Genomic DNA, 20,284 nt, shown 5'->3' with positions numbered 1-20,284 from the left:
TGGGCTCGACCACATTCCAAGAAGCAAAAAAACTTAAGATATCATTTTTGAGCTGGGGTTTACTGCAATTTAAAAATAGTGAATGCCCAGGTATCCCTTTAATATTGGGCTCCCCTAGTTGTTCATAAAAACAAATGTAGGGTGTATGTGGGGTATAATGGCCCTACACCCTTTCTAGTGTTATCATTTTCTACGGCCACTGTGGGTCCAAGGCTTTCCTCAGGACCAGAAGTAGCCCCAGGAACAGTACTGGTGTAATAATCGCCCTCATTTGTCCTGTCCCTAATGTCATTGGACAAACAACACGCCCTTAATTCTTTCCACTTGATCCACAGTTTAGGAACGTCCATGTGACATAAGAGGGGGAGCACCCCCCTTTAGTCACACAGTCATCAAGGGTACAATGTCACCCTTTGGTACACAGTAACAGCCATTCATACACCCTGAGCTGACTCCAGACGACATCTATGAAAACCCCCAGAACACGCTGCAAGCCCAGCGACTTTATCCTGGCCACTTGCTCTTGGTGGCCCTGTTAACTACCTGCCTCTTACACTGAGAGTAGTCAAAGATAAAGAAAAACACTGTGGCCTTCCAGCTCTTGGCTTGCTTGATAACATGTTCCATTTTGGGTGCAGCTCGAACAGCTTTCGCCTTAACAGAAGTACCGAGCCAGCTCCAGTAGCAGCTTTACACGATCTTCGAATGGCTTTAGACTGTATCCCGATGTGTTAGTATCCAGATTAGGTGATCCTAGTATTGGTAATAAAGTACTCGATTGGCTCCAAAACAGATCTCAAGAAGAGATGCTTAACAACCTTCCTGTCAGAATCTGTCTCTCTGACTACTGGAGCCCTGCAAGAGGCTGTGGTTTTCCCTTTCCTGTTTATTATCCACACCCAAACTCTGTCCAGACCTACTCGGAAACTCTGGATGTAAAATTTATATCCATGCCGATGACACCCAACTTATGTTCCTTCTCGCCAGCTACAACTTCCAGCCAGAATGCCTTATAGAGTGCCTTTGCTCGGTTAAAGAATAGATGGAGAGTAACTGGCTGAAAATCAATTTGGATCGTGGGGTCGGATTCTCTTATTTTTGGTCTCAGTCCCATCATCGACCCAAGCATCATGCAAAAAGCTTGGTTTCATTTTTGTCCCATAAACCTAAAATTGACGTCTGCTTTTCCTTGTCCACAAATTATGTTCTATTCTCCCCTTATAGACGGAAGAATGCAGAAAGAGTGTCGCTGCCACTGTTGGTTCCAGGGTGGACAAGGCAATTACTTATATTCAAGTATTGTAGAAAACCAAACAAACAGACTCCAAGTGATTCAAAATAAAGTGGTATGAGCCGGCTAATTTCCCTCCTTTCTCTTCAGTCAAGCCTTTATTGAAGAAGGTTAACTGGCTTACGGTAAGAAAAAGAATCAACGTTAAGATCTTCCACCTTGTCCTTTTCAGTTAGTGACAAACTTTCTCGAAATGAAACTAAACAGATATTTACCCCAGCCCAATCTTTGGTCTACCTCAGACAATTTCTGCATATCCCTCTGATTAAGAAAGCCACCAGTGGAGGGAAAGCCTTTTCAGTGGTAAGCTCTGAAAAGGACTGCTTTTTCTTTTGTAGTGAACCCTATCTTGTTTTAATGGGAAGCAAGAGTTCGCTTAGCCTTCTGGCTTGCAGGCCTGTGCCCCCGTCACCCAGTGACTTTTACCCTACTTCGTTTACTCTGTTTTAGCACAATTATTTAATTATATCCTTCCAAGATGGCTGCATTGTTTATAGTTAGGACAATGTTTTAGTTTCATGCTATCAGTGCCACTCTGCTAAGGAGTCACTATCAGCACCAGAGATAAGATGTAGGTATCACATTAGGTACTTTCGAGGAATTTTATATGTAATTGCCTCCCCAAGCATGTCTTGTTATCTGTTGTTTGGGAGCAGACCTACGTCAGGGGTCCGATCAGATCTGTATAAATGCACCTTACACAGACAGATAGTCAGAGGGATTCCTACAAGATGCCATCGACGCTATCCATGCGACACGTCGCCTTGACGCTGACCCAGTCCTCATTTCCCTACAGAGTCTGATCTAGAGACTTCATTCCAAGGTGACGAGGGTTGGGGGCTCTTCTCATGGACATGGCATTGGCAGATTAGGTTTAACACACCTAGCTCTCTTTAGGTTAGAGATTAGGTTCATCATGCTAGGGTATTGGGGCATATTTCATGTCATTCTATGTTATTGCAAGAAGGGGGTCTTTGTATTAATGATTCTCGTGTTCACAATTCTGCTTCTTGCACTGTTCATTATCCTAATCATTGCAGCCCGTGCAACTTATCGTAGATTGCAGTCTTTTTATTGAAAACTTTACTGCACCTCCTTCATTGCCTGTGCTTGACTGAGATATGTTATTCATGTGAGAAAGGTGTAATCTCCGTTTAACCACGACCTCCCTGAGATGTCGCACTCTTGAGGTCAAAGGCTGCCACAAATCACCTTTTACTGTTTGGGTTTCTGGTGAGGTGCTGCTTGTGGGACGGGAGGGTTGGGACGACAGTTGCGACTTGCTGTAGGATTGGCCTAGACACCTACAAACATAAGTACTGTCATCCTTAAACCAGCAGTCTTGCCTAGAGTATATTTTGCACACGTACTGACCTTCTATTAACTCCTTCACTGCCTGCGAGAGGACCCCATCTTCTGGTCCCTTCTCTTGCTCTCCTTTTTCTGTCCGTGCTCGCGGGGGATGCTCATCTTTATTCCAGCGGTTCTTCTGGATCAGTGGAATGACTAGCTCCTTTGGGGCCTCGACTGGGTTTACACTGAAAAAAAAGAGAGGTAAAGCTCAAGGACAAGAGAGTGTTGCGTCAACAACGTACCCCTAAAATCACACATCCACAGTCTCTCCAATATCTCTCCTGTCAGCGCCAAGTGAACTTCTTTAGAGAATCTTTGTACCATCCTGAATTCAGCCTACATTTGGCTTATGACTAGATGCCTTTCATGTGTGGTTACACGTCTACAGTATGAGTGTCAGATGTCTGTAGTATGACTGAGAAATGACTTTAATGCGAAGATCAGATGTCTCAGGCCAGGTCCTGTGACTTAACCCATTGTGCATAGTACAACGCTGTGCGCAGCAGGGGTTGAAAGCCCACGGCAGGCTGGGTGCAGGGTGTGGGTCTGGGAGGGACCCTGCTGTCAGCCCCCGCTGCACACAGCCAAAGAAGAAGCACAGTGGATGTTGGGCAGCCATGGCGGTTTTGGTACAGGGCCTGGCCGCAGGCAGGGAGGCAGATGGGGTAAACATTTAGTAAATTATATTTAAAAAAAAAAAAGAATTAGTGAAAAAAAATACAAACTGAGTTATGGCTTTGTGTCAAAGTTGTAAAACCACTGAAATTCAACAGTTAAGGTTATGAACGCACACAACATGCACCATCACTCATGGTGTCGACCATGCACAAAACACCTATTTGCCAATACACAAAGAAAAACAGTGAACAGGGGAACATCATGGCGGACGCTGGGGTTATGGCACGTAGTGTGCATTCATAACCATAAGTGATTAATTTAACTGGTTTTACCTGTATGAGCCAGAACCACAACTGGTTTTAACTGTATTTTTTCTGTGAATCTAATCTATACTCGAAGACATGACACGTTAAAAGTGGATACACATCGTGACACTCAGTACCTTGTACACTGTACCTCTCGTGCCCCCTCCCCACCTCCAGGGTAAGTACTTGGGTGCTCCAGCATCTTGATAGTACCAGCTTGGAATAAACACATTAGCAAAGGCTTCCCAGGCCAACACCCTGGGCTCTGGGATGTACTTCTGTACAACCCACAATACAGCCAGCAGCTCTTCCACAGACCACATGTACAGACCCCTCTGGCGCTCACCCTCCAATGAGGAGTGCTCGGAGTTCACCCAGGGCAAGGGAGGGCACGACAGGGGTAACATCAGGATGGCATTCAGTGTCGGACACTAAGGGCACTTCAGATCGGCCTCGAAGACCAAATGTGCTGATGAGCACTGTATTGATAAATCATAGGGAGAATCAAAATAATGGTGCCCCCCCCCCCCCCAGTATTAATCAATATGGACCATACGTTGGGTATGATTGATGTGACTGGCTTGCCTTATCGTAGTTACAAGTGCTGACTTATGATCACTCACAAGGAACCATCACAAGTGCTGAGTGTAGATGTGACTGTTCTGTTCAAACACAGCAATCGCTGTGCCCTGAAGACAACTTTGCCTGTTTCACCACCCTCGTGTAAAAAAATAACAATAAATTTATATATATATATATATATATATATATATATATATACACATACACACACACACACAAATACTTTGGTTGCCTTTCTAAGCGAATCGCAGCATTTTGCCCGGTCATAAATTCCTATCCATCAAAGGAAAAATTAAAATAATAATAATAAAAAATAAAAAAAGAGTTGCAGGTTAGTCCCTGGGATGTTGCTCCAATGTTTCAGTTCTCTGTTCTTTCTCCTTCTTTGCCAGTCACCCTCGTGTGATAGGACGCGCTCTCCTGGCTGCAGTGATTCAGCGCCAGGGCACATCCTCTTGTGCCAGGAAGAGTCGGGCGTCCCTGCTGCCAGCATTAACCCAACATGCCGAAGTACACTTGCCCACTAGCAGGGATGCAAACTGTTTGATCATATTTGCATGTGGTTATTTATTTTCAACCTAAAACACACAGACCCTCATGTACGCAGCTTTTTTCATTTTTATAGCATATCATTGCGATAATTAAAAAGAAACATCTCAGCAGCTTGCCAAAGCCACACCAACTGGCTTTGCTAGAGGTTGTTTTTTATGTATTCACAAGCAGGGCCTCAAGCTTACAAGGTATGTATTTCTTCATTTGTTTCATTTTATGGTACATTCCAAAGTGAGCTGCACTGCTGAGTGTAATGATATGCGTGGTTAAGGCAGACATGCAGCCAGGCGCGGTGAAGGCAGGCATGCAGCCAGGCGCGGTGAAGGCAGGCATGCAGCCAGGCGCGGTGAAGGCAGGCATGCAGCCAGGCGCGGTGAAGGCAGGCAGGCAGGCATGCAGCCAGGCTCGGTTAAGGCAGGCATGCAGCCAGGCTCGGTTAGGGCAGGCATGCAGCCAGGCTTGGTTAGGGCAGGCATGCAGCCAGGCTCGGTTAGGGCAGGCATGCAGCCAGGCTCGGTTAGGGCAGGCATGCAGCCAGGCTCGGTTAGGGCAGGCATGCAGCCAGGCTCGGTGAGGGCAGGCATGCAGCCAGGCTCGGTGAGGGCAGGCATGCAGCCAGGCGCGGTTAGGGCAGGCATGCAGCCAGGCGCGGTTAGGGCAGGCATGCAGCCAGGCGCGGTTAGGGCAGGCATGCAGCCAGGCGCGGCGAAGGCAGGCATGCAGCCAGGCGCGGCGAAGGCAGGCATGCAGCCAGGCGCGGCGAAGGCAGGCATGCAGCCAGGCGCGGCGAAGGCAGGCATGCAGCCAGGCGCGGCGAAGGCAGGCATGCAGCCAGGCGCAGCGAAGGCAGGCATGCAGCCAGGTGCAGTGAAGGCAGGCATGCAGCCAGGCGCAGCGAAGGCAGGCATGCAGTGTTAAGGCAGGCATGCAGCCAGGCGCGGTTAAGGCAGGCGTGCAGCCAGGCGCGGTTAAGGCAGGCGCGCAGCCAGGCGCGGTTAAGGCAGGCGCGCAGCCAGGCGCGTTTAAGGCAGGCGCGGTTAAGGCAGGCATGCAACCAGGCGCAGTTAAGGCAGGCATGCAGTGTTAAGGCAGGCATGCAGCCAGGCGCTGCGAAGGCAGGCATGCAGTGTTAAGGCAGGCATGCAGCCAGGCGCGGTTAAGGCAGGCGTGCAGCCAGGCGCGGTTAAGGCAGGCACGGTTAAGGCAGGCGTGCAGCCAGGCGCGGTTAAGGCAGGCGCGGTTAAGGCAGGCGTGCAGCCAGGCGCGGTTAAGGGAGGCGCGGTTAAGGCAGGCATGCAACCAGGCGCGGTTAAGGCAGGCATGCAGTGTTAAGGCAGGCATGCAGCCAGGCGCTGCGAAGGCAGGCATGCAGTGTTAAGGCAGGCATGCAGCCAGGCGCGGTTAAGGCAGGCATGCAACCAGGCGCGGTTAAGGCAGGCATGCAGTGTTAAGGCAGGCATGCAGCCAGGTGCGGCGAAGGCAGGCATGCAGCCAGGCGCGGCGAAGGCAGGCATGCAGCCAGGCGCGGCGAAGGCAGACATGCAGCCTGGCGCGGTTAAGGCAGGCATGCAGCCAGGCGCGGCGAAGGCAGGCATGCAGCCAGGCGCGGCGAAGGCAGGCATGCAGCCTGGCGAAGGCAGACATGCAGCCTGGCGCGGTTAAGGCAGGCATGCAGCCAGGCGCGGCGAAGGCAAGCGTTGTTCTGCTTGCATGCTCAGCGTATGCGCAGCTTAGCCTGCATTGTATAGGCCGTTCACCATTATTTACCTGACAGAATGTGCAACGTCCCAGTGGGGTCTGCGGAGGGTAGAGTGTCCTGTCTACCCTCTGTTCTTCGCATTGCTTCTCTCACCTCCGAGGACAGGGGCCACAAAGGCGGTGTTAGGGGTCGCAGCCAAACTGGCTCAACCTCTCCAGGCGCTAAAAGTGTAGGGAAATGTCAGCCCAGCCAACCCTTTGGGGAAGCTTGATCCTAACTGCTCCAGACCCAAAGAAGGTGCCCAGTATCTTCCCAGAGGGTTTCAGCTGCTTCAGGGAGACGTGAACTCATAACCTGTGTCTAAAGTATGAAGGGGTGAAACCGAGAACAGACGCCACGGAACTGATAAAAGGCACAACCACCTGAGGATGTTTGGTGGGGGAAGAGAAACTCCACTAATCCACTTGCCTTCCCACCTTCAGCCTCACTGTTCACTCCTCTGCATCATCCAGATACATCACCTCAGGATCCGACAGCCTGAGTCCTGATTGTGCACTCTGTACCGGCCTTCCCGCATCACGGCTTATGCCTCCCCTCACCTCAGTACCTCCCAGGTGGAACCACAGCTCGAGTGTCCGATTCCATGCAAGAGTAACTCATCCGGTCGACGTCTCTTGCTCGTAACTCATCCGGTCGACGTCTCTTCCTTGTACCTCTTCTAGTCGACGTCTCTTCTTAGGAACTCAACCAGTCGATGTCTCTTCAATGTACCTCATCCAGTCAATGTCTCTTCAATGTACCTCATCCAGTCCATGTCTCTTCAATGTACCTCATCCAGTCCATGTCTCTTCAATGTACCTCATCCAGTCCATGTCTCTTCAATGTACCTCATCCAGTCCATGTCTCTTCAATGTACCTCATCCAGTCCATGTCTCTTCAATGTACCTCATCCAGTCCATGTCTCTTCCTTGTACCTCATCCAGTCCATGTCTCTTCCTTGTACCTCATCCAGTCCATGTCTCTTCCTTGTACCTCATCCAGTCCATGTCTCTTCCTTGTACCTCATCCAGTCCATGTCTCTTCCTTGTACCTCATCCAGTCCATGTCTCTTCCTTGTACCTCATCCAGTCCATGTCTCTTCCTTGTACCTCATCCAGTCCATGTCTCTTCCTTGTACCTCATCCAGTCCATGTCTCTTCCTTGTACCTCATCCAGTCCATGTCTCTTCCTTGTACCTCATCCAGTCCATGTCTCTTCCTCGTAACTCCTCCGTCATTGTAACTCATCCAGTCGACGTCTCTCCCTCGTCACTCAAGCACCCGATGTTTCTTCCTCGTAACTCATCCAGTCGACGTCTCTTCCTTGTACCTCTTCCAGTCGACGTCTCTTCCTTGTACCTCTTCCAGTCGACGTCTCTTCCTTGTACCTCTTCCAGTCGACGTCTCTTCCTTGTACCTCTTCCAGTCGACGTCTCTTCCTTGTACCTCTTCCAGTCGACGTCTCTTCCTTGTACCTCTTCCAGTCGACGTCTCTTCCTTGTACCTCTTCCAGTCGACGTCTCTTCCTTGTACCTCTTCCAGTCGACGTCTCTTCCTTGTACCTCATCCAGTCGACGTCTCTTCCTTGTACCTCATCCAGTCGATGCTTCTTCCTTGTACCTCATCCAGTCGATGCCTCTTCCTTGTACCTCATCCAGTCAATGTTTCTTCCTTGTACCTCATCCAGTCAATGTTTCTTCCTTGTACCTCATCCAGTCAATGTTTCTTCCTTGTACCTCATCCAGTCAATGTTTCTTCCTTGCCACTGTGGCAGATAAGACCTGGACAACCTGATATCCATAGTGGCCTCTGCCCCGATTGCTGTTTTTTTTCATCATAGGAGAAGTCGAGTAAATATGGGACTTTTAACGGTTGTGTAGGTTTGACTTAGGGAACCAGGAGGCAATATTCCTGCTTGGAAAATGTTGGCCAGGCACTGGTTATGTCACCATTTTTCACTGCTGATCCAGCGATTATTTTGATTATATGGTGAAATGTTTGTCATTTGGAAGTATCTCTACCTCAAAAAACATTGCAGGTTCTTCGTGCACGTCAGCATTTTGACTATTGTGCCATCTGTGAGTAGGTGCTTTGGACATCATCGTACACAGTGACTGGCTGCCGTGGTCATGGGGGTTCTATGTAGGCACGTAAAGAAACACCCCAAGGCCTGCCTTCAAGAACGGATGACTGAAAAGCCACAGGCAGCAACAAACACAAACTTTCATCAAAAGACTTCAGACTACCTTGCAATTGAGGTAACATTTTTTACTGTCCCAGATCTTGAAAACCACAGGTCGTCCTAGTAACATGTGTACATTAATGGTGATTTGATGCCCTCACTGGTTTGCGGAGCTGTATCTCCTTGTGAAGCCCTTTAGTGTGAACACAGGGTGAGCCCAAAACTCAAGAGAAGCTTTGAATTTAACAGGGACAGGCCGAATAAGCACAAGAAGCCTGCAGGTGGAGGCAGGTTGTCTGACACCTGAAAGTTGTGCATATTGTACACACTCTGGTCTCAGAGGCAATGAGAGCAGTTAGTAGAGTGGTGTTCCTGTGCCTCCACCGAAGACAACATTATTAATGGCAGGGGACTACGTCTTTTGGAATGATCTGCAGTGTGTGCAGTTTTCTTCGAGTTCTTGATTTCTACACAGGAGCCACTTTTGTGTGTGAGTTAAGATGGTAAAATAGCTGAACAATAAACAAAGCCAAGGAATGTGTTATTGTGTCTTTCGCTATTAACAATGGTTGGTAATTAGAGTCTCCTACTAGTATAACCTGCTCACTCCAGAGCATAACTTGGTCCACCGATGGCCACACACTCCAGGGGGTCTGGATCCCCCCTCGCCCCTCAATACCCGACTGGTCCATCTGTGACACCGTAGCTGGCAGAGAAGAACCACACACACCACAGGTGATGGGCGGCTGCAGCAGGAACTCTAACCACTGGCAATTACCAGGACAGCATCCCAACCCACCGCTCGTCTGCCCACCTGCCCCCTCAGACCAGACCCTGCCATGTGCCAGCCAGCCTTGGCCCTGATCCAACAGGAACCGTCCAGCCTGAACCGTAGAGATCCCATCTCCCTGTAAAGTGTCATTCAAAGTGTCACACGAAAAGCACTGCCCCTTCACAGGATGCACCCTAAAACACATGGAAAAGTCACACCCAAGCAAAGTGAACACTGGTAGCTATGACTGGATGCCCCCTGCCTGATCCTCCCACCCCAGCACCTGGATGCCCCCTGCCTGATCCTCTCACCCCAGCACCTAGCTGCTGCCCCCTGCCTGATCCTCTCACCCCAGCACCTGGCTGCTGCCCCCTGCCTGATCCTCTCACCCCAGCACCTGGCTGCTGCCCCCTGCCTGATCCTCTCACCCCAGCACCTGGCTGCTGCCCCCTGCCTGATCCTCCCACCCCAGCACCTGGCTGCTGCCCCCTGCCTGATCCTCTCACCCCAGCACCTGGCTGCTGCCCCCTGCCTGATCCTCCCACCCCAGCACCTGGATGCCCCCTGCCTGATCCTCTCACCCCAGCACCTGGCTGCTGCCCCCTGCCTGATCCTCTCACCCCAGCACCTGGCTGCTGCCCCCTGCCTGATCCTCCCACCCCAGCACCTGGATGCCCCCTGCCTGATCCTCTCACCCCAGCACCTGGCTGCTGCCCCCTGCCTGATCCTCTCACCCCAGCACCTGGCTGCTGCCCCCTGCCTGATCCTCTCACCCCAGCACCTGGCTGCTGCCCCCTGCCTGATCCTCCCACCCCAGCACCTGGATGCCCCCTGCCTGATCCTCTCACCCCAGCACCTGGCTGCTGCCCCCTGCCTGATCCTCTCACCCCAGCACCTGGCTGCTGCCCCCTGCCTGATCCTCCCACCCCAGCACCTGGATGCCCCCTGCCTGATCCTCTCACCCGAGCACCTGGCTTCTGCCCCCTGCCTGATCCTCTCACCCCAGCACCTGGATGCCCCCTGCCTGATCCTCTCACCCCAGCACCTGGCTGCTGCCCCCTGCCTGATCCTCTCACCCCAGCACCTGGCTGCTGCCCCCTGCCTGATCCTCTCACCCCAGCACCTGGCTGCTGCCCCCTGCCTGATCCTCCCACCCCAGCACCTGGATGCCCCCTGCCTGATCCTCTCACCCCAGCACCTGGCTGCTGCCCCCTGCCTGATCCTCTCACCCCAGCACCTGGCTGCTGCCCCCTGCCTGATCCTCCCACCCCAGCACCTGGATGCCCCCTGCCTGATCCTCTCACCCGAGCACCTGGCTTCTGCCCCCTGCCTGATCCTCTCACCCCAGCACCTGGATGTCCCTGCCTGATCCTCTCACCCCAGCACCTGGCTGCCCTCCTCCTGCCCACACCTCTCACCCCAGCACCTGGCTGCTGCCCCCTGCCTGATCCTCCCACCCCAGCATCTGGATGCCCCCTGCCTCAGCCTCTCACCCCAGCACCTGGCTGCCCTCCTCCTGCCCACACCTCTCAGCCCAGCACCTGGCTGCCCTCCTCCTGCCCACACCTCTCAGCCCAACACCCCTCCTCCTAACCACAACTCTCAGCCCAACACCTGGCTGCCCTCCTGCCCACACCTCTCACCCCAGCACCTGGCTGCCCTATTCCTGCCCAGCACCTGGCTTCCATCCTCCTGCCCACACCTCTCACCCCAGCACCTGGCTGCCCTCTTCCTGCCCACACCTCTCACCCCAGCACCTGGCACCTGGCTGCCCTCTTCCTGCCCACACCTCTCACCCCAGCACCTGGCTTCCCTCCTGCCCACACCTCTCACCCCAGCACCCGGCTGCCCTCTTCCTGACCACATCTCTCACCCCAGCACCCGGCTGCCATCCTTCGCCCACACCTCTCAGCCCAGCACCTGGATGCCCCTGCCTCAGCCTCTCACCCCAGCACCCGGCTGCCATCCTTCGCCCACACCTCTCACCCCAGCACCTGGCTTCCATCCTCATGCCCAAACCTCTCACCCCAGCACCTGGTTGCCCTCCTCCTGCCCACATCTCTCACCACAGCATCTGGCTGCCCTCCTCCTGCCCACACCTCTCACCCCAGCACCTGGTTGCCCTCCTCCTGCCCACATCTCTCACCACAGCATCTGGCTGCCCTCCTCCTGCCCACACCTCTCACCCCAGCACCCGGCTGCCCTCCTCCTGCCCACACCTCTCACCGCAGCACCTGGTTGCCCTCCTCCTGCCCACACCTCTCACCCTAGCACCTGGTTGCCCTCCTCCTGCCCACATCTCTCACCACAGCATCTGGCTGCCCTCCTCCTGCCCACACCTCTCACCCCAGCACCCGGCTGCCCTCCTCCTGCCCACACCTCTCACCCCAGCACCTGGCACCTGGCTGCCCTCTTCCTGCCCACACCTCTCACCCCAGCACCTGGCTGCCCTCCTCCTGCCCACACCTCTCACCCCAGCACCTGGCTGCCCACTGCCTCATCCTCTCACCCCAGCACCTGGCTGCCCTCCTCCTGCCCACTCCGCTCACCACAGCACCCCCCCATCCTTCCCAAACCTCTCCGCCCAACAACTGGCTGCCCTCTTCATGCCCACACCTCTCAGCCCAACACCCCTCCTCCTGCCCACACCTCTCACCCCAGCACCTGGCTGCCCTCCTCCTGCCCAAACCTCTCACCCCAGCACCTGGCTTCCCTCTTCCTGACCACATCTCTCACCCCAGCACCCGGCTTCCGTCCTCCTGTCCACACCTCTCACCCAAGCACCCGGCTGCCATCCTTCGCCCACACCTCTCAGCCCAGCACCTGGATGCCCCTGCCTCAGCCTCTCACCCCAGCACCTGGCTGCCCTCCTCCTGACCACACCTCTCAGCCCAGCACCTGGCTGCCCTCCTCCTGCCCACACCTCTCAGCCCAGCACCTGGCTGCCCTCCTCCTGCCCACACCTCTCAGCCCAGCACCTGGCTGCCCTCATCCTGCCCACACCTCTCAGCCCAACACCCCTCCTCCTACCCACACCTCTCAGCCCAACACCTGGCTGCCCTCCTGCCCACACCTCTCACCCCAGCACCTGGCTGCCCTATTCCTGCCCAGCACCTGGCTTCCATCCTCCTGCCCACACCTCTCACCCCAGCACCTGGCTGCCCTCTTCCTGCCCACACCTCTCACCCCAGCACCTGGCACCTGGCTGCCCTCTTCCTGCCCACACCTCTCACCCCAGCACCTGGCTTCTCTCCTGCCCACACCTCTCACCCCAGCACCCGGCTGCCCTCTTCCTGACCACATCTCTCACCCCAGCACCCGGCTTCCGTCCTCCTGTCCACACCTCTCACCCCAGCACCCGGCTGCCATCCTTCGCCCACACCTCTCAGCCCAGCACCTGGATGCCCCTGCCTCAGCCTCTCACCCCAGCACCTGGCTGCCCTCCTCCTGACCACACCTCTCAGCCCAGCACCTGGCTGCCCTCCTCCTGCCCACACCCCCAGCCCAGCACCTGGCTGCCCTCCTCCTGACCACACCTCTCAGCCCAGCACCTGGCTGCCCTCCTCCTGCCCACACCTCTCAGCCCAACACCCCTCCTCCTACCCACACCTCTCAGCCCAACACCTGGCTGCCCTCCTGCCCACACCTCTCACCCCAGCACCTGGCTGCCCTATTCCTGCCCAGCACCTGGCTTCCATCCTCCTGCCCACACCTCTCACCCCAGCACCTGGCTGCCCTCTTCCTGCCCACACCTCTCACCCCAGCACCTGGCTGCCCTCTTCCTGCCCACACCTCTCACCCCAGCACCTGGCTGCCCTCTTCCTGCCCACACCTCTCACCCCAGCACCTGGCTGCCCTCTTCCTGCCCACACCTCTCACCCCAGCACCTGGCTTCCCTCCTGCCCACACCTCTCACCCCAGCACCCGGCTGCCCTCTTCCTGACCACATCTCTCACCCCAGCACCCGGCTGCCATCCTTCGCCCACACCTCTCAGCCCAGCACCTGGATGCCTCAGCCTCTCACCCCAGCACCCGGCTGCCATCCTTCGCCCACACCTCTCACCCCAGCACCTGGCTTCCATCCTCCTGCCCAAACCTCTCACCCCAGCACCTGGTTGCCCTCCTCCTGCCCACATCTCTCACCACAGCATCTGGCTGCCCTCCTCCTGCCCACACCTCTCACCCCAGCACCCGGCTGCCCTCCTCCTGCCCACACCTCTCACCCCAGCACCTGGTTGCCCTCCTCCTGCCCACACCTCTCACCCCAGCACCTGGTTGCCCTCCTCCTGCCCACACCTCTCACCCCAGCACCTGGTTGCCCTCCTCCTGCCCACATCTCTCACCACAGCATCTGGCTGCCCTCCTCCTGCCCACACCTCTCACCCCAGCACCCGGCTGCCCTCCTCCTGCCCACACCTCTCACCCCAGCACCCGGCTGCCCTCCTCCTGCCCACACCTCTCACCCCAGCACCTGGCTGCCCTCCTCCTGCCCACTCCTCTCACCACAGCACCCCCCCATCCTTCCCAAACCTCTCCGCCCAACAACTGGCTGCCCTCTTCATGCCCACACCTCTCAGCCCAACACCTGGCTGCCCCCCTCCTGCCCACATCTCTCACCCCAGCACCTGGCTGCCCACCTCCTGCCCACACCTCTCACCCCAGCACCTGGCTTCCCTCCTCCTGCCCACACCTCTCACCCCAGCACCTGGCTGCCCACCTCCTGCCCACACCTCTCACCACAGCACCTGGCTGCCCACTGCCTCATCCTCTCACCCCAGCACCTGGCTGCCCTCCTCCTGCCCACACCTCTCACCCCAGCACCTGGCTTCCCTCCTCCTGCCCACACCTCTCACCCCAGCACCTGGCTGCCCACCTCCTGCCCACACCTCTCACCACAGCACCTGGCTGCCCACTGCCTCATCCTCTCACCCCAGCACCTGGCTGCCCTCCTCCTGCCCACACCTCTCACCCCAGCACCTGGCTGCCCTACTCCTGCCCACACCTCTCACCACAGCACCTGGCTGCCCACTGCCTCATCCTCTCACCCCAGCACCTGGCTGCCCTCCTCCTGCCCACATCTCTCACCCCAGCACCTGGCTGCCCCCCTCCTGCCCACACCTCTCACCCCAGCACCTGGCTGCCCTCCTCCTGCCCACACCTCTCACCCCAGCACCTGGCTGCCCACCTCCTGCCCACACCTCTCACCACAGCACCTGGCTGCCCACTGCCTCATCCTCTCACCCCAGCACCTGGCTGCCCTCCTCCTGCCCACACCTCTCACCCCAGCACCTGGCTGCCCTACTCCTGCCCACACCTCTCACCACAGCACCTGGCTGCCCACTGCCTCATCCTCTCACCCCAGCACCTGGCTGCCCTCCTCCTGCCCACATCTCTCACCCCAGCACCTGGCTGCCCCCCTCCTGCCCACACCTCTCACCCCAGCACCTGGCTGCCCTCCTCCTGCCCACATCTCTCACCCCAGCACCTGTCTGCCCTCCTCCTGCCCACATCTCTCACCACAGCACCTGGCTGCCCACTGCCTCATCCTCTCACCCCAGCACCTGGCTGCCCTCCTCCTGCCCACATCTCTCACCCCAGCACCTGGTTGCCCTCCTCCTGCCCACACCTCTCACCCCAGCACCTGGTTGCCCTCCTCCTGCCCACACCTCTCACCTCAGCACCTGGCTGCCCCCCTCCTGCCCACACCTCTCACCCCAGCACCTGGCTGCCCTCCTCCTGCCCACACCTCTCACCCCAGCACCTGGCTGCCCCCCTCCTGCCCACACCTCTCACCACAGCACCTGGCTGCCCACTGCCTCATCCTCTCACCCCAGCACCTGGCTGCCCTCCTCCTGCCCACACCTCTCACCCCAGCACCTGGTTGCCCTCCTCCTGCCCACACCTCTCACCCCAGCACCTGGTTGCCCTCCTCCTGCCCACACCTCTCACCTCAGCACCTGGCTGCCCCCCTCCTGCCCACACCTCTCACCCCAGCACCTGGCTGCCCTCCTCCTGCCCACACCTCTCACCCCAGCACCTGGCTGCCCCCCTCCTGCCCACACCTCTCACCCCAGCACCTGGCTGCCCCCCTCCTGCCCACACCTCTCACCCCAGCACCTGGCTGCCCTCCTCCTGCCCACACCTCTCACCCCAGCACCTGGCTGCCCTCCTCCTGCCCACACCTCTCACCCCAGCACCTGGCTGCCCTCCTCCTGCCCACACCTCTCACCCCAGCACCTGGTTGCCCTCCTCCTGCCCACACCTCTCACCTCAGCACCTGGCTGCCCCCCTCCTGCCCACACCTCTCACCCCAGCACCTGGCTGCCCTCCTCCTGCCCACACCTCTCACCCCAGCACCTGGCTGCCCCCCTCCTGCCCACACCTCTCACCACAGCACCTGGCTGCCCACTGCCTCATCCTCTCACCCCAGCACCTGGCTGCCCTCCTCCTGCCCACATCTCTCACCCCAGCACCTGGTTGCCCTCCTCCTGCCCACACCTCTCACCCCAGCACCTGGTTGCCCCCCTCCTGCCCACACCTCTCACCACAGCACCTGGCTGCCCACTGCCTCATCCTCTCACCCCAGCACCTGGCTGCCCTCCTCCTGCCCACACCTCTCACCCCAGCACCTGGTTGCCCTCCTCCTGCCCACACCTCTCACCTCAGCACCTGGCTGCCCCCCTCCTGCCCACACCTCTCACCCCAGCACCTGGCTGCCCTCCTCCTGCCCACACCTCTCACCCCAGCACCTGGCTGCCCCCCTCCTGCCCACACCTCTCACCCCAGCACCTGGCTGCCCCCCTCCTGCCCACACCTCTCACCCCAGCACCTGGCTGCCCCCCTCCTGCCCACACCTCTCACCCCAGCACCTGGCTGCCCTCCTCCTGCCCACACCTCTCACCCCAGCACATGGCTTCCCTCCTCCTGCCCACATCTCTCACCACAGCACCTGGCTGCCCACTCCGTACATTACCCCATCACTTGACACCCCCTCCTTACCTCACCACCTGGCGGCCCTCCACGCCCCGCACCCACTCCTTTCCCTCGGCCTGCTCCCCAACTTCTGCTCCCGAGAGCTTTTTCCGGGGAGCAGTGCGGGTGAAACCGAAGGACACCGGAGCCGGGGGAGCCCCCGGTGCAGTCTCCTCCGCCATCTTCCTCTCACAGCCGGTGACACCGTGTAAACTACAACACCCAGCATGCACCTAACAGACGTACACTCGTTGCTGCGGCCGCCATTTTAGAAAGGCAGAGCTGTGTTTGCGGCCATCTTGGAACGGGAAGGAAACCTGTTCACCCTAAACACAGCTGCATGGTCGCCATTTTAGGACAGAGCTCTTCACACGCACCACAATGGGCAGTGATACACCCTCCATCTTGGAATGTGAAAGTTGAAGGTGCCCCAAAATGGCTCTGTTCGTCTCATTAGTGGGGTTAACTCTTCCCTCGAGCTATGAACACAAGGCTATGGCGGCCATTTTGTATTGAGAAAGCGTCATTATGGGCCAGGCCACACGGCTTTGCGCACGGGATTACAAGAAATTCTTATGTAAACATAGGCGGGAGTCACTTTCCATGGGGTGCAGGTTCCCAATCTAAAATGGAAGCCGCGATCACTTCATTGTCCTTCTTTTATGATTGTGACAGTGGAAGTACTGGTGCCACTATAACCAGGGCCACTGGAATTATGCAGCGCTGTTGACTAAATTATGTGGCAAGAAAAGCAAATTATGCAGCCTAAAACGGAACATCTTGTGATAGTATTGCTACATTAGTTTGTCATTTTTTACACCAATTAACATGGAGCAAACGTTATGACATAATTAGTACCAGGTTAAACAAGCATTTACAATGCAACGGGTCTCGCGTTTGCTCATGTTAGAGCCGATCGCGTTGTAAACTCCTAACCCGACTTTTCACCTATCGGGCAAAAGTGCATTTATGCACGTAACCCGAAAAAGTGAAATCAAGTAGATAAAGCGCACGACTTCTGCCAAGCGAGATCGGGCTCGTAAATTAGTTTAAAAAGAAGTCCACGAGCCGGACGGAAAACAGCGAGCCTCGCATGTTTTCTGTACTTGGTCGCTGCGCTCGACGAGGGCTAGCCACCGGAAAAGGCATGACGTATGCGTGCCTTTGATAGAGCGTTCCGTACTAGTAATTTACCTATACTTTGGACGCTCTTTTGGCCGATGAATCTTTTGGCTAAGTGGGACCCTCTCCACCCGAAATCAGTCAATTTAATTAAACCAATAATTAATAACGAACATAAGCAATGCCCTGATCAACATAACACTTAACAATTAATCCAGAATACATTTCGGCGAACCCTGACCTTTCAGTCAGGAATAACCACACCAGTTTATTCAAAGTTAGTGAATTTATTTCCCTATATTAACAAAGCTAGCACGATATAGATGTGTCTCAACACCAAATGATAAACATAAATGAACATTAATAGCTGTCCATAACGGCGAAACAGGTGCAATCTATGCAACATTTGAATTACAAGGCATTCGATAATAGCAATGCAAATCACTAGAACTATAATCTGTAATGAGCTAATTGCATACATTTAGTCAGCATAACAAGGTCTCAAATTGCATCGTGCGACAAAAGGAATCCTCATCTAACCTCAAATCAGCATCGGCATGTGGGACTTCATGCAAAAACAATTTAGCAACATTAATTTAGAAAACTCCTAACTAGGGCTCTTGTCAAAAATCAGCAGTTGGTTACCTAAAAGAAACACAATGCAATTGTACAGTTTCCTTTCATATTTACCAATTTCAATCAGCATTCAAGGAAGTCTTCGTCTCACAGGTACCGTTTCTCGATCAGCATGGGACGGGGCAAAGGGGCAGGGGTGGACGGGGCAGTTGCCTCACGGCGGCAAGATAAACTACTACTTCATGCAAAGGGACAAATCAAAATTAAAGTCTCTAGGGTAAGAATCATTTAAGTCTCTTTCTCTCGATTAGAGAAAGCATCAAAGTATCTCAAAATGGCGTCGCAGCAAGGTGGGCCATAATAGCTGCAAAATGGCGGGTAACGGCAATAATGGCTGCAATGGCTGCAATGGCTACCTTCTTCTCGTGCACCTGGTTTAAATAGACAACAGTTCAAATCCAGTAGGGTCTTCCATTGGAGGGTTCATAGGTTGGCTTCAAATTATCCAATCAAAAACAACAGTTCTCAAGCTTTTACTTAAGCATACATTATCCTTGGAGACGGGTACGCAAGTTGCAACATTTTATACCAATTAACTCATTTTCAGAGCTTCCATTGTCCGCACCTGCAGATTGACCTTGGAGCAAAGAGAAAAAATGCCAGGCTGGCACGAAACCTTAAGATAAGCATGTGAACGATCTCAGTGGAAAAGTACAGCTTCAAGCAGAAATACACGTTTAATAGCACATTGGAAAAATACGAGCATCTAAATCGTGAGACCAGGCAACTAGGCCGAAGCCTGCACTAAAGTAATGCTAAGCTAAAACATTTCAAACAAGCAAATCATAGCACACGTTTATGATTATGTCGGATTAGTGCAATTCTAATACATCACGTTATATAAAGCACGCTTATAAATGTTGGCAAACTACTCTGAGGGCACATTTTTTGTCCCCGTACAATCTTTATTAGTTCGGTTAAAGTCACACATGATTATTTCAGCACTACGTTTATGCGTCAATAAATGTAAAACCTTCATTTCAGCTTCATCAATCCCTCCTCTGATGACTACTTGTCATCACACCAAATCATGCCCACAAATTTTATTCCATTAAAATTCTGTCAGTTCTCTTTTCCTTTTAATTCCCCTAGTTTTCGCTTTATATTCTTCTGCCATTCTTTTCATCATTTTCTCTTCCTTCCTTCTTTTTATTCTTTCCATAATCATTATTATTCCCCTTTTTATTCCCCAAATTCCAAATATGCAAATCAGTACTATTAAAATTCCCTGTATTATTTTTAGTAATATTCCATTCCATATTCCCCCAATCCAATTTCCCACTGAAGCAAGTCCTTTTACAACCTTCTCCCACACTCCTGGTTCTTTCAATTCCTTCAAGTCCGCACTCTCTTTTGTTAGATTAGCAAGCATAGTTTTAATTTTCACACTGTTGTCGGGAATATACGTGCAACAGTGGCGCGCACCAAGCATTTTGCAAACGCCGCCATCCTTTGCTAAAAGAATGTCTAAGGCAAGCCTGTTTTGAAGAGTCATAGCTCTTTCCGCTGCAAGTTCAGCATCTATCAGGATTATAGCACCTGAAAACTTTGTCAACATGTTATTGTCGCGCCGCGTGGTGCGGCGCGAGCCAAATGTTCGGCACAAGCCGGGCGTTCGGCTGGGGCCGCACAGCGTGTTTCTAAAACGCGGCGCGCCCCCAGCCTTTCATGCACTTTTCGAGGCCCCAGGCATTGCATGGGGCCTCGCTCTGTCGTTTTCCACCGCCTTGCTGGGGTCTCCTGACCCCTCTTACCTGTTCTTCTTTCTTCTTTCTTGTCCTCTTTCTTTTCTTCTTTCTTGGGTCTTTTTGTTGTACTTTTTTATGTCTTCTTCCCTTCCCAGGTTACCTTTCTCTTCCCAGCATTCATTGTTCCCTATTCTTTATGGTTTCTATTCTGTTTTGTTCTATGTACCTCTCCCTGTCTAATATGGTGTCCTTTTACTTCCTGTGGGTCACTTCCTGTCTTTTGGTATATAAGGGCTGTGTTTTCTTCATTTCCTTGCGCTGCAACACTTTCTGCTCAGATAGTGTCTTCGCTCCTGATTTCCTCGCCTTTTTGGTTCTGGATTTCATCGCTCTGTGTTTCCTGAATTTTGTTCTTTTTGATTCCTGCTTTTTGTTCTTGTTTTTCAGGAGTCTTCCTGTTTAGAGGTTTTTTCC

The 20,284-nt window shown here is 54.4% G+C and overlaps 1 protein-coding gene across 1 annotated transcript in view; it reads right to left on the bottom strand.

Annotated features, from left to right (window-relative positions):
• Positions 1 to 16,592, bottom strand: part of GPKOW (G-patch domain and KOW motifs) — an 85,253-nt gene extending 68,661 nt beyond the window's left edge. The window contains exons 1-2 of the mRNA XM_069209319.1: positions 16,392 to 16,592; positions 2,666 to 2,829 (exon numbers count right to left, since the gene is read on the bottom strand). Coding sequence (XP_069065420.1) covers positions 2,666 to 2,829; positions 16,392 to 16,546 — 319 coding nt within the window. The 5' untranslated portion in view covers positions 16,547 to 16,592. The remainder of the gene's footprint in view (positions 1 to 2,665; positions 2,830 to 16,391) is intronic.
• Between the last annotated feature and the right edge of the window lie 3,692 nt (positions 16,593 to 20,284).

Source organism: Pleurodeles waltl, chromosome 10 (assembly GCF_031143425.1).
Source record: "Pleurodeles waltl isolate 20211129_DDA chromosome 10, aPleWal1.hap1.20221129, whole genome shotgun sequence".
Classification (NCBI taxonomy): domain Eukaryota; kingdom Metazoa; phylum Chordata; class Amphibia; order Caudata; family Salamandridae; genus Pleurodeles; species Pleurodeles waltl.
The sequence above is the reverse complement of the archived record's forward strand: the minus strand, read 5'-3'. Positions and strand labels throughout refer to the sequence as shown.